The 14,621-nt window shown below is 39.7% G+C and overlaps 1 protein-coding gene across 2 annotated transcripts in view; it reads left to right on the forward strand.

The window, feature by feature from the left end:
• The first annotated feature begins 574 nt into the window (after positions 1-574).
• Positions 575-14,621, forward strand: part of LOC116327538 (collagen alpha-2(V) chain-like) — a 34,494-nt gene continuing 20,447 nt past the window's right edge. Inside the window, exons 1-7 of one of the 2 annotated variants that reach the window (XM_039607493.1) lie at positions 575-863; positions 11,557-11,745; positions 12,487-12,705; positions 13,794-14,018; positions 14,217-14,233; positions 14,315-14,347; positions 14,475-14,507. In XM_039607493.1, the coding sequence (XP_039463427.1) occupies positions 770-863; positions 11,557-11,745; positions 12,487-12,705; positions 13,794-14,018; positions 14,217-14,233; positions 14,315-14,347; positions 14,475-14,507 (810 nt within the window). In that variant the 5' untranslated portion in view covers positions 575-769. The remainder of the gene's footprint in view (positions 864-11,556; positions 11,746-12,486; positions 12,706-13,793; positions 14,019-14,216; positions 14,234-14,314; positions 14,348-14,474; positions 14,508-14,621) is intronic. The other variant, XM_031749170.2, reaches the window with a different exon arrangement.

A 14,621-nucleotide genomic window follows, 5' to 3' on the forward strand; every position in this document is an offset into this window, starting at 1 on the left:
AGTTCACTAAATGTAATAGACTTTAAGAAAAGATTGTTAATCGGCATTAAAATATTTGCAGGATATGATTATCTTGAGGTTAGGCAACAGTTTTAGAGCTCTGTTTTTGTCTTCTGCAACCCCAAAGTGAAAGAAACTTTATATTAGCAACTAGAACATAAACTTTGTTGGCTGTTAAACCAAAGGCCGCTAAAGAACACCCCAAACTCACAGACGTTTTTCAAACAGACCACTGCTTTGAGCTGAGGTGTCCCTTTTCACGTAGAGCAGCAAGGGAACAAAAAGAGCTAACTCTCATGCAGATCTTGTTCTTAAGCCTCAGATTATTCAAGGAAAATGGTCATGAAACAGCCTGCAAATTATGCACAGCGCTCAACTGTAGCTTCACCGTCCAACCCATCTTCTTTCATCAGCCTTTCAAATGGACTAATTTCATGCAGCCTTTAATTACGCCATCTTTCAAGGCAACTGCAGTAGGAGGAGGAGGGTGGCCCTGAAATAGAGCAAAAAGAAATGATGATGATAGAGGAGACTAAAGAGAGGGAGGGAGTTTGAGAGAGAGAGTCAAAGAAGGAGGTGTTGGTGGGGGGGTGGTTGAAGAGGGAGCTCCTTTCAGTTTGCAGTAATCGCTCATCCAGGAGCCGTGTTGCACTCAGGGATATTTGGGATTTTTCAGCCTGGATGCTGTAGTTCAGGGTCGTGCTCTCGCTGACTTCCTCTCTTGCACGGCGACTTGTGTGTGAGGACGCTGCATGTCTGGCATGCAGACATGGGCCCCTCGTTGCACTCTAGGATTATCGTCTGCCTGGCCCTCACCTTGGCTCAGGTGATCGCCGTGACCTGCCAAGAAGATACTAAGAATGGTGAGCGATATCCACCAAATTATGACTTCTTCTGCTGTCCTCTGATTGGCTTTCTGTGTTGATACCTGATAAGGATCCTTCCTGTGCTTCTGTGGGCTTTTGTTCTGGTAACGGGTTTATAAAATCACCAGTTCATGTGCTTAATTGATCATGTTTTTCATGTTTTCCTTATGTGATAACAATGTTTTCCTTTGATTTGTTGCCTTCTGATTTTTCATGATTTAACAAGACTTGTGAAAACACTTTAATCCATATTTTTATAAAACTTTCATGTTCATATTCTGTGTTTTTTCCCCCCATTATATCCATGTTTTGTTTATTTTTTATTTATTTTTTTTCAGAATTTCAGAATGTGGTTGTCCTGTAAAGTTAAACTGGGATGTTCTGCCTCCTAAAGCTCAGACCGCACTGGCCTTGTGGTTTAGGAATGAAAGGTTAAATTCACACCCACAACGAACACCAGAAAGGCTTATCTTGCCTTAATGAGACACCATTTAGGGAAAGCTGCTACAAGCCACTGAGCAGGTGACGATTAGTAAAGAAGCTAAACTGAAAATGTTTGAAAGTCTTGAAGTTGATAAAAAGCTTTGACACTGAAATGACAAAATCCGTGAGGATTTCTCAAAAATGGAGATGTGGCTCATTTCTAAAATTAAATGTCTCAGTAGATGTGATCCTGGGTCAAAAATACTTTCCCCCCCACCAACAGGCTGCAGTGCACACTTAAAGAGCACACAGGGCTATTTCAGTGCGAGGTCGAGGCTGAATGAAGGGGTTCGCAGTGCCACGGCTATAATGATGTGGCCTTGTGGATGGAATGGACAAAAGAAGGCCACTAATTTTGGTCAGACTTCAGGCCAGTTGCAGACAAGACACACCCAGACTAAGACTATGCTGAATATGAAAAATGCATCTCTTACTTTCATCCAACTATACCTCCACTGTAGCATTCATGCTGCAAAGGGATAAACAACAACCTCAAAATATGTGCACCAGCTGTTTTTCGGTCTGAATCTGCCTTTTTTTTTTTACAGTAATATTTATTTATGGAATTTTCTCCAGCTATGGCCTGATAAGTATCACTTCAGACCAGAATTTATATTTAGGGTCATTTTTGAATAATTAAAAAGTGAATAAGAAGTCATAACTGTCTTTAGAGCCAAGAGGCAAAGGTTTACATGGATATGTAACCTGAAAATTCTTTGAAGACTGCTAAGAGACAGATATATACATAAAATATGAAAAAAAAATTATTAAACTATAAAGACAGGGGGCATTCAAATGTTAATTGTAAAATTGAATAGTTTTGACAATTTTCGCATGTTAATTTTTTTGCTTGAGACGACATAATTTATAACAAATACCAAAATATGAAGCTAATTGTGGCAGCTGCTTAGCTTAATTTTCAGTCAACAAACAGGCTAGATGACTTACTAACTTACAAGTTTCATCTAATTTTTTTAAATCTCTGCAAAGTTTTTTTTTTTTTTTTTTTTTTGCAGTTTATTGACTTTTGTGCTAATTAAACTCATTTTATTTTAATATAAAACTTAGCCTCAGAGGGGCTATTATTTATATTTTACTAACTTTAAACACTATCTTGCTAATGAACAGCTAGCTGTAGCATCATCAGTAGCAGTGTTGCCAACTTAGCGACTTTGTCACTATATTTAGCGAGTTTTCAGACCCCCTAGCGACTTTTTTTCTTAAAAAAGTCGCTAAAAGACGGAAAGCGTATCGCTTTTACTCTCAACAAACAGCGGGTGCTGTAACACAGTCAGTTCTTCTTTTACTCTTTTACTCTTATGCTGTTTTGTAGATCACAAGGTTTAAAACTACTTATAAACACACACACACAAAGTAACTCCACCAGAGTGCCTATTTCGGATCACTTTTGCCAGTCCAAGCCCGGGTGAAGGAGCAGGGTTGGAATTGTGACATTAAAAAAAACAATAATTGCTAAAAGAAATTTAATTTGTAGTTCTAAATAAACTCTAAATGCATTTAGGACGTTTTTTACTCACTTTATGTCTCTTCCACGATGTTATTTCTCTCTCCAACAACATAGGTTACAATTATATTAGCATGACCAATTATGCAAATTAGGTGATGACATCATTTAGCGACTTCTAGCGACTTTTAGGACAACCAATAGCGATTTTCCTTACTGAGGAGTTGACAACACTGATCAGTAGTAAACAATTCATTCTTAACGAGACATCTAACAAGCTAGCATAACTTACATCTCCTCTAGTTGCTAGCTTAGACCAAAATGAGGCATTTATCACATTTCACTTTTTCCAGTCTGTGTACTAAGCTAAACTAAGTCTATATGTTCAGTTTAACGTACAGACAATAAGATTTTCCCTTAATCTCAGCAAAATACTTAAAAAGGTAGTGTAGCATTGTAGAGTATTCCCTGGTTTCCTGCTTACTTTGCACTGAGTCAGTTATTGTTAGTTTCCAGACTGTAGCTATGGCTGACCCCAACTTCAAGTGTAGCATACAAATTAAAAAGTGTAATTAACATTTTTCATTTCAGATTCAACAAAATATATAACAAGTGAATGTAACTTTGTCTAATCTTTACTGGTGGACTGCTTATGTTACAGTGACTCATTCCTACCATTTCCAGAGTATATGTAAAGCTAAGCTATTCGGTGTCATTAGCTTATTTAGCATGAGAGTTCTATTCTAACTTTTAAAGAGGTTCAAGAGTTATTTGGAAGCTGTCGGTGCATATGACCTTGAAGCGAGTTAGGTGTTATGCATAAATATCTGACAAAAAGTAAATCTGTGATTACGTTTAATTTTGTGCAGCTACAACAACCTTCAGCAGAGAAGTTCACAAGTCTTTTTAAGTAATTTCCAGCTGAAATCATACATATGTGACAGTATATGAGTTGTTATGAGTGAACTGCGGGATTTGTGATGCTGGCCACACGTTAGTTCAGAATTAGAATCAGAATCAGAATTCTTTACTTCTATCCCTAATGAAATTATGTTTTGTTGGCGTCCTATGTGAGATCTGTAGGTCAAATTTTGGGGTTAGATTCTGGAAACTTTCAGGAAACTTACTCATAAGTAAGTTCATCTGACTTTTTCTTTTCTAGTGGCAGAAACACACTTTCATACTATCAATATGAGCAAGTCCTAGTTTACTTGTGTGTGCAAGTTTCTGCACATGTTTGTTTTTCACTGATTCTTGTAGAAATTTTTTTAAGCAGTGTGTGGATTGGGATTCTTTATTGTGACCCTTTAAATCTAAGGTATAGCCTTCAGGACTGTTTCTCTTGAAACCTTTAAAAGAGAAAGTATTCAGATAAAAAAAGTAAAATAAAAAGACATCAAAATATAGACTGTTGGTGTAAAATAAGTATGAGAGACTGATTTTATATCACCTTCCCATCCTATTTATTGAAATAAGTTTTAATAAATGGTAAAGAACAATATTACATCTTAACATGACTCATCCCTCACTTTGTGAATCTCTAGTCTGAAGTCCTGTTTTTGCAAACTGAATATGGTTTAAAAACTAAGCCTGTAGTCAGATGGCATGGGTGGAAAGCTGAAAAGAAAACCACAGCTAGTCATGATAATTGACCTCATGCTGTACTGTATATATAAGCTATAATCACATAAAAATAGCTGAGGCACTGCCCAAGAGTATAAAGTCTGCAGTATAAAGTTTAAGTGAAAAAACCTACATTTTATCTGCAGAACTGATGAAGAAAAATGAGTTTTTGCAGATTAAATGCCAGCGCTAATTACTGGTATTAAGAGCTCTGCTTGGTAAAGACGCTGCAGCTACAGGGTGAAGCAGGTTTCATGGCAGGAGGTTTCTCCGGGTGTGGCACCTCCCAAATAAAGTGAAACCACAGCCTCTGAGCCCAACGTATAATACAGCCGCTGTGGTTTCCACTGAAATAACTGCTGCATTTAAGAAGCAGCCTCTCTGGTGGGGAGCGGCTCTACCACATAATTAGTGCTTAGGGACGTCACTAAACTGCCAGGATTAAAATGCACTCAGAAAGCCTGCAGCAGGTGGCCATTTGTACCTTTTTTTGTCATTTTTTAAATGTTTTCACTGTTTCTTGATGGTTTGGGGATGATTTCATGGCATGGACACAGCTTCATCCAAGGCCAGCAGGATGAAAGTGCTTCTGCATAAATATGTTAATACGTGCTGGCATGTCTCATATATTTAATTCAAGAAAAATGTATTTGGGTCACTGAAAACTGAATGTAGGTGTGAAAAACTTAAATAAGAGGGTTTTGAAAATAAGTGCATTTTTGCTTATTTTACCCCAGAGCCCTGCAGCTGAATGAGGCAGCTCTGTGTTTTCTGTCATTTATCTAAATTACAATATTTAAACAGGCTCCTTTCACCTCATATTTTAGCCCCTGATTAACTGACATGCTGATAGATTTTTGACATGAAAACTACACGTCTCGCCTTGCTTTATGTATATAATTGAGCGACGAGAGACGTCGCTGTTGCAGAGATGATTGCATACTTGCATACAGACACTTTTATCGTCGCATTTGCAGCCAGGAGCTGTCAAATTCAACCACAGTCTAGTCACTGACTGCTCAGAAGCAATTTACCTAAAAGTGTCTGTCACGAGGGAGAAGGATGTTCATGGAGATTCTTAGTAATAAGATCAAGCGTCTCATTTTGAAACCACTTTTTTTTTTGTTTATGTTTAGCTGACTTTAAAGGTGAAAGACATCTTTGTAGTTTGCACTGTCCAACTTTACATACATAGACTGTATGTAAAAGATGGATGAAGGCACCATGACATCACATAAAACCTCAAGCTGAGCATTTGAAACCGGTCACAATGAACAGCCTCTAACCACAAAACTAATAGTCACTGGCTCATTGGCTACTGAGGTGTGGTTAAAGGTCTGTTAGCCAATGAGCTTGTCCTCTTTTCTGACTCAATTAAAGACCATAATGAGTTTCATGCTTAATTCAGTTTGACCTGAGTACCTGAGCCCCGACACTCATCAGGAAACAGTTTACTGAGGAAACTGAGACTTCTATACAACCACAGTCGCCCCCTGCAGGCTGTTTTAAAATATGCACAACATTTAAATAGATTTTTCCTTCACAGAGTTTTATTGCCAAATGATCTATTTTCACTGACCTGAGGAAAAAAAATGTATATACTGATGGGTAGTTTTATATCCACTGATAAGCCACGTTATTAGGTACACCTTGATAGTATCCAGTTGAAACTTCTTTTGCCTTCAGAACTGCTTCTTCATGGCATAGAGTCAACAAAGTGCTGGAAACATTTCTTAGAGATCTCCTGTTCCATCACACCCCAGTGGTGCTCCACTGGTTTGATATCTGGTGACTGTAGAGGCCATTACAGTTCTTAACTCATCTTTAAGAAACCAGTTTGAGATGATTTGAGGTTTGTGACATTTCATGACATAGTTTTTATTCCACTGACAATACAGGTTATTTCCTTTGGAGGGCGTCACATCATGGATGTGCGGCAACTGCGTGATATGGTCATGCCAGCATGGACCAAAATCTAATCACCAAAATGTAATTAGTAATGTGTACCTAATAAAGTGGCCAGTACTAACTGACAGTAGGTGGGTGCACTTTCAAAGATCACTGTTGCTCAGGTTGAAACTTGCTGAAAAGCTGCTTTGATAAAGGACTTAAACAGCTTTGATAGGATTTAATCATGATTACAGTAACAAGCATTTTGCTCTGTGCGAGCCACGGTGCGCTGGGTTCACTGCTGCTTTTTGTTGAGAAAATTGGAGTCTGTTGGGCGCCACATGCTCCTAAAGAAGTTTTAAAATCCATATATTTTTAGTAAGAAATGTGAGTGAATCATTCATCCTGTTGGTGTGGCCTTCCTGCTGTATTTCCCACATCAGTGAGGAGAGACTCTAACTGTAACCTCATAGCGAAAACACTGAACATTTCTTGTTCACCCTGTGAGGTTTTACAGTACATGGTAGGGTCACTGAACTCATGTCAATTTGATTATTATAGATATTATACTGCCTTAAATGGAAAAAAAAAAAGTAAAGACATTGCAGGACAGTAGTACCTCTCCTTGTAGATAAGGTGCTGTTCTCCACAACCAGGGATTGTTGGACTGACTCCCATGTAGGGTGATTTTTAATTAACCTTCACACAGCAGTTTAGAGAAATTAAAAAGTGCTGCAGAGTGCAGTTATTGTATTTCTCAAACAGCACTACCTTCATTTTACATGTCTATTGAATAAATTAACTCTGACCTAAAGGGCAGCTGGTGCATCCTGATGGATTAATATACATCACATTAAAGATGGGGTTTGGGTTGCTGTAGATCTACTTCTCCAGAAGAAATACCCTCTCTCTGTGGTTGATTTAAAGGATATTAATACACACGTACTGCTCCAGATATTGATTGCTGCTCTGCTTGACTCAGACAGCTGTACAGAAAATGGAAAAGTCTACCGCAACTATGAGACATGGAGCCCAGAGCTGTGTCGGGTCTGTGTGTGCGACTCGGGGGCTGTAGTGTGTGAGGACGAGGTGTGTGAGGAGCTGAGTGGCTGCCAGATGGCGGTGACTCCAAAGGGCGAGTGTTGCCCCGTGTGCTCAACTCACACGACAGAACCTAAAGCAGGTAAACCACTGCAGCTCTACCTTCAGTATGGGGATATAATCCAGCTCCCTTTCAGCTGGTCATTGTGAGGTTTTCAGTACAATGTGTTTCTGTAAACAGCTGGGGATATGTTAACAAAGCTGCTGGCAGGAAAACAGATTCAGTTGTTTCTGGTCAATTTGTGGTTTGAGCCAAATCTGCTGAAGCTGCTTTTAGCTGCTATGCTGCTCACATCTGGAAAAACAACTTTCAAATCTAAATTGTGGAGGCATCTATTTGCATTGTGTAGTGATGTACTGTTACAGTGCTTAGCACCCATGAAGGCCTCTGTTAGCCAGCTGAGGACTTCCTGAGTTGTGTTGTCTGTGTGGTTCTCTCCAGTACCTCCAGTTCATCCCACAGCCTAAAAACATGCAAGCTAGGTTAGGCCCAGGCCACAGAACAGTTAGCGACCCCTGAAAATTTATATTCCCATGTCAGTCAGTCTCCACACCAGGTTCGGGATGAGTTACCACCCCAAGTACTCAAGTAAGTAAGCATCTGTTGTGGAGAAGAGAGCCGAGCATAAAAACAAAGCTTTTGATTTACCATCAATCTAAGTCTATACCCTCAGCAGTAGTCATGACCTCTGGGTGGTGAATGAAAGAATAAGGTCATGGATACAAGTGGCTGGCCTCTCGCTTAGAGATAGGTTTAGGAGCTCCATCATTTGGGAGGGGCTTGGAGTAGAGGCGCTGCTTCTCTACATTGAAGGGATCCAGTTGAGGTGGTTCGGGCAGGAACCAGGATGCCTCCAACAACCTGCCTTGTCTCCTAGTTGACATATTCCAGGTATATCCTACCAGTAGGAGGCCCAGAGGCAGACCTAGGATATGCTGGAGAGATTATATCACTTGATTGTGCTGGGATCTATTCTGTCTTTCCCTCCAGATGAGTTAACTGGATAAGCAATATTTAATGGATGAATGGATGAATGGATGTAGTTGGCGAGTGGATGGTGAAGGCTGCTGGCAATTGCCATGAAATTGGTCACAAAGAAGCTGCTGCACCAGAAAACTCCTTGTGATTGCCTTGGTCGGTAGCAGTTTTCATGGGAAGCAGCAACTCATCTGCAAACACTGGCCAACTTGCGAATGAGTGGCAATGAAACTGAAGAGCATTCACCTTCAAAGTAAAAGTTGACCATTTGAAACAACCTTTACTTTGAAGGTGATTGTTCGCCATTTACATTTTTAAAATGTAACTGCAGTTTAGCCAGTAGTTAGCAAGTGCAGACAAGTCATTGTCTTGCTTGCAAACTACGGGAAACTGCGGAAATCTGCTAGCAACCATTACATTGGATTCCTAACTTACTAGCGAGGGCAAAAACTGTGTCTCATTGATGAAACCCTCACAATGACGTACGGGCTGAAAGGGACTCACCCACGATACTCATGCGGCTGCTGTTCTGTCTCATGAAGATACCTGCACAGAAAATGGCACGACCTACTCTAACAATCAGATATGGAGCCCGGAGCCGTGTCGAGTCTGTGTGTGTGACACGGGGACTGTGGTGTGTGAGGAGGTGGTGTGTGAAGAGCTAGGCGACTGCGAGACCACTGAGGCGTCTCAGGGCGAGTGCTGCCCCGTGTGCTCAGCAGCCACGCAACAGCCTCCGAACACGGACAATAAAACTGGTAATAAATATTTTGAGCTTCATGTTGGACAGATTCAAACACTGGGATGTCTGTTCCATAAATATCCACACTGCTTTCCCACTTTTTATTACCTGTGGTATTCTTATAACAAGTGTGATTTGTCCTGTGTGCTGCGAATCACGACTTTATGGTCCTTTTTATTCACTACAGCACATCTTCACAGCACTACAGAGACAATAATTCAACACTTTGTCAGTGGAAATCAAAAAATCTAAGGAAAGACGCAAATTGTCAAGTCATAGTCAAGTATTGCTTGAGAGTTTTCCTCTGTATAGGTTATGATCAAAAACTGTATAAAAGATGGACGTTGCTACTGTGACGTCACTCGCTGGTTGTTGACGTCCTGTTTCCACCATCGCTATCTTGGTTGCGAATAACCAAATGTGTCAAAACTTGTGATTAGCAAGTTGTTAACCAATGAGTGAGCAGTAAAGCACCGCAGTCAATCTATTTTTTTCCCCAATCAGAGCTATCGCCATCTTGTGGCCTTCTGGTAGAATGCCAGTTTAAGGCACCCGCATTTGCTTCGGTTGTTTTGTTTTTTTTAGCTACAATTACCTTATTTTACTATTGATGGACAGGATACTGACACCAGAAAAATGTGTATTTCCTCACCAGCTGGCCACTGGTTGCTGGATGGCTGTCATTAAATGAAATAAGCAACTCCAAAAACCTAGTTACAATTGCTTTCGTTGTTATCAGCCTCAAGTTTTCATGGAAGATCCAGAGTTGACTACAAACATTTGTTGACTACTTGCTGAAAAGTAGAGACTTTTCATGAGGCACGACTTTTACTTTGATGGTGAATTGTCTCCATTTGTGTGCAACTTTTCACAATTTTACATGTACTCCAGGATTAGCTAGTCTCTGCAGACAAATCCCAAACTGCCAGCAACCAAACTGGTCACAGTGAGTTTTTCATCAGCCAGTCGGAGAATACATTCTTCCCCATCATGACCAGTAGATGACCAAGGGTCATTGACCAGTCTGTAGGGCTGTGTGACTGGGACCTTATTCACTTAATGCTACAGGGTCTCATGCCCAAAAGACGATAGAGGTCATATGATTGAAAGAACTCAATAACTGAAAAAGAACAAAGAAATACATGTAAAACGTCTTAAGACATCACCGCATATCAAGAAGTCAAAGGAAATTCATAAGTACTTCATCAAGTTATTAAGTAATTTTGTAAAAATGTTTTATTGCTAACAGGTAGCTTGAGGTTTCTCTAGAAGGAAAGTTCATCAGTAGTGAGATAAAGTCTGGCTAAATGAGATTAAAACAAAAAACGTTTTAAAAGGGATTTTATTCAAAAACAATGTCTGTTCACTAACTTTCAGTAGGTGTAACATTTTCATGATGTCTGTAGTGTTAGCATGCTGACCTGTGAGAATTAGCTCCAAACACAGAGCAGAGCTAGTGCTTATGGGAATGCAGTGATATTGAGTGGATGACAGTGACTGTGAATCAAGTAATTATGATGGGTGCAAAGGTGGAACTGAGTTAACAAAGTTACAGTGATTACGCACATAGAAGGAGGTGGATGGGGTCAATGGAGGGTCGGTAAAACACATTTAAGTTCCCATTTCAAACTGTTTGAATTAATCATAATTATTCCATACACTTAACTTAAGAAGAATTTATTGTGCTTTTTCTCAAAATACTGCGGTATACATTCATATTAAAAATTATCAAGACTTCAAATAATATGTGATTACTTGGTTGGAGTAATCACTCAGTTTTCTTGCTCTGATTAGTTAGTTCCCAAAAGTATTTTACTTTACCAATGAGCAGACTGGTCTTGACAAAGTACAGGAAGTAGTAGGAAGTTGCTCATAACCATTGGGTGCTGCCCAATGGTGCTGCCCCTTGGCTGTTTTCCCAGAAGTTGTCCAATCAGAAGAAAGTGGCCATTTAAGGTGGGATCAGTAAAAGAAATGAGGAGCTACATAACGGGCCAGTATGAGATAACTCTTTATGAACTGCCACACAGAAAGTTACTCTGACGGTGTCACAAAGTGAAAGTAGAAAGCGGGGAATGAGTTTAACTGGTCCTCTGTAATGGCGTTTTAAGTTACCTCATGGCTCCATCTGTGTTGCAACCCAGTATCAGGGCAAAATAGACATACCAGTCCACTGTGTACATTTCATGCTTTGCCTCTCCAAAAACTGAAATGGACACACAACCAGAAGTTGCTTTACCAGCAGGGGGAGATCATGTTACTTTCTTCAGTAAAATTGGCAGAGCAAAAGTGCAAACTCATAAACTACTAATCCACAATGATGCTTTAATGATCTTATACCTACTATATTATATACAGCTGACACAGAAAATGATACTGATGTCAGCTGCTGTTCTTTGTCATAAAGATTCCTGTACAGCGGATGGCAAACTCTACTCCAACAATCAGATATGGAACCCAGATCCGTGTCGAGTCTGTTTGTGTGAAATGGGGACGGTGGTTTGTGAGGACGTGGTGTGTGAGGATATAGGTGACTGCCAGACCGCAGAGATCCCAGAGGGCGAGTGCTGCCCCGTGTGCTCAGTCGCTCAAACTGGTAAAACTGGAATGTAACCTGCACATTTGTCCCGGCGTCAGTGGTACTCTGCTCTCTCTTACAGCCCGAAGCCCTCCTTTTCAGGCTCCGTCCTCTGCACACCACTGTGAAATGTTGTTCTTGAACCTGTACCGAGTTTCCCTTTCAGTTTGCAAAAGGAATACATGAAGTTTTTGCCAGATAAGTTCACTTCTCTCAACTAAACGTGTGCAATAAAAACTTTGGAGGTAGCTTCATTCTTTTGTGTTTGTTAGAAGAAATAATGGAGCTGCGACCAGTTTTACTGCCACACACCAAAAAAAAACCAAGCTGAGAAAGTAACTTATTTAACAAATAAGGTGTATTCCTCTGGGAAATCAACATCTTCTTTGTCATGTTTAATGCTTTTTGTAATTTCTTTACATGCACCTGTGATGATGTATTTCTGCTGCTCTAATCACAAAGTTCGGCTTAATGATGCACCAGAAGGATGATTGTGGGCATGGTCGTGAGATTCATGCATGTTAGAGTAAGATGCTGGTATTTTAAGGACTAGAAAACACACATACTTTACATTTTTTGACTGTATTTTTCAAGGAACACAACAGTATGGATTCATAAACGTGTATGTTTTATTTTAAAATGTGTGTTTTCCAGTAAATGTGCAAAGTTGTGTGAATTTTCATTAAAATATAGATCCTTTTTTAAAATCCAGTGACAGCCAGTTGCAGCACATACTAACTGAGTTTCTCTTTCATGAAGACACCTGCACAGAAAATGGAAAAGTCTATGCCAACAACGACATGTGGAGCCCGGAGCTGTGTCGGGTGTGTGTGTGCGATAAGGGGACCGCCATGTGCGAGGACGTGGTTTGCGAGGACCTCGGTGACTGCCAGAAAACAGTGACCCCAGAGGGCGAGTGTTGCCCTGTGTGCTTGACTGCAGCTTCAACACTGATTCCCAGTACAGACCCTGCAACAGGTAAAAAGTCAATTTTATGTGATTGAAAGTATAATTTATTATATGGTTGATCCAGGGCCGGACTAGCCTTTAATGAGGCCCCAGGGCAGAAAGCGCCTTGAGGCGACTTTTGTTGTGATTTGGCGCTATATAAATAAAATTGAATTGAATTGAATTGAATTGAAATTTGTTGCTGGGCCCCCTGCAGCAAGTTATTGATCAAATATGTGTTGATTAGCTGAAATTAGCCTAAACAAAAACTCTTGTTTAAAATGTGATGAGTGAAACTACAAGGGTGCTCTGTGAACAGGGGTGCCTCCAGAATTTTTTCATAGGGTGGCCATATGAGGGCACACCAGTTGTCTAATATAGGTTACTTGAAAAATAAGTAACCTAACCTATAAGTAAAATAAGTAACCTATAGAACAGAGAGCCAGAAAAGAATTATATGTCTAGTTAATTTCCTGCTATTAAAGTTGACATCACTGAAAAATAGGTACATATGAAAATCAAATAACATTTTTAAATCCATAATAATCTGTTTTAATTTATTGACTGACTGATTGATTGACAGTCCCAACCAGCACTTTAATGATTCTTCCTCTCTATTGTGTTCACATTTATTGAAATTATTACCAATATTTCGCAGTCTTGCCGGGGGTGGCCAGTGCCCCCCCAGACCCCCCCTTGGTGATGCCCCTGTCTGTAAATGGAACTTCAGTCCATACCACAACAATGAGTATGTTATAAAAGGAAGAAATTGAATTTTTAAAATTTTATAATTCATAATGTAAAAAAACAAATGCCGTTATGATGATGTATTCTTTATGACTTTGTCTCTTTTGTTTCTTTGTCTTGTATTGATTGATTGATTGATTGATTGATCATACTTCATCCCGAGGGAAACTGGTTTAGTGTTAGCATTCATGCCTACTTTCATCATTTCCTGTTTTACTTTGAAAGCTTGTTTTCTTTGAGTTCCTGGGTGAGTTTTGTGTATAGGGGAAGGAAAAGAGATCATGGTTGTTTGTTGCTCCCAAGAATGTGTAAATGAATTTCCTGGTTGTCTGTCCATCTGTTTGTTTCATTTTGGGGGGGTTTTCTTGCAGCTGCAGATGAGAAGAAGGAGGAAAACTGCAAAGTCAATGGGGAGGTCTACCATCACAATGACATCTGGAAACCCGAACCTTGTCGCGTGTGTGTCTGTGACAACGGCGTCACTGTCTGTGACGAGATACAGTGCGAGGTCCTGTCAAACTGTGAGAAGGCTGTCACGCCCGCGGGAGAGTGCTGCCCTGTATGCGACAACTTCGCAAGTGCCAGCAGGATGATAGGTGAGACGGATTTACCTGCATCCAGAAGAGAGATGGTCACTTTGTCTTAGATTTACACCCCTTATAAAAGTTACATACTTTATTTTATGTCTTATCTTTATTTTAATGTTTTTTGAAGTGCTTTAAAGGGGAAAATTTACTACACAAATTGTGAAAAATAAAATAAATAAAAGTATTTTTTTCTCTTTTTTTCCCAAGAAATTATGGGCCTCAAGGTAAGTCATACAGTCAGTTAAGAAAAATGTATTAAATTGGGAAAATTGTTACTAAAAAGTGTTGCTTGGCTTTATTTTTAGGGGCAAAAGGGTGAACCAGGAGACATCCCATATGTAAGTAAAAAGAAAAAGTTAGGCATTAGTGCACTTTGCATATAAATTTAACTTTTTTAATTAATTATGCCTAGATGGAGGTCTTAATAATTCATTTAATGAACTTAATTTTTCTTGTGTTGTGAAGGTGGTGGGGATTCCTGGACCTTCAGGACCCTCGGTGAGCTTTTTTCTTTCTTTCATCCCCCTCTCTGTCCTTGTTATCTTTCTGTTTGCTGTCATAGTATTACACATGATAACTGGAGTCACAGTAGAGGGCAGCAAAATGTAATAC

This window comes from Oreochromis aureus, linkage group 23 (genome assembly GCF_013358895.1).
Source record: "Oreochromis aureus strain Israel breed Guangdong linkage group 23, ZZ_aureus, whole genome shotgun sequence".
Classification (NCBI taxonomy): domain Eukaryota; kingdom Metazoa; phylum Chordata; class Actinopteri; order Cichliformes; family Cichlidae; genus Oreochromis; species Oreochromis aureus.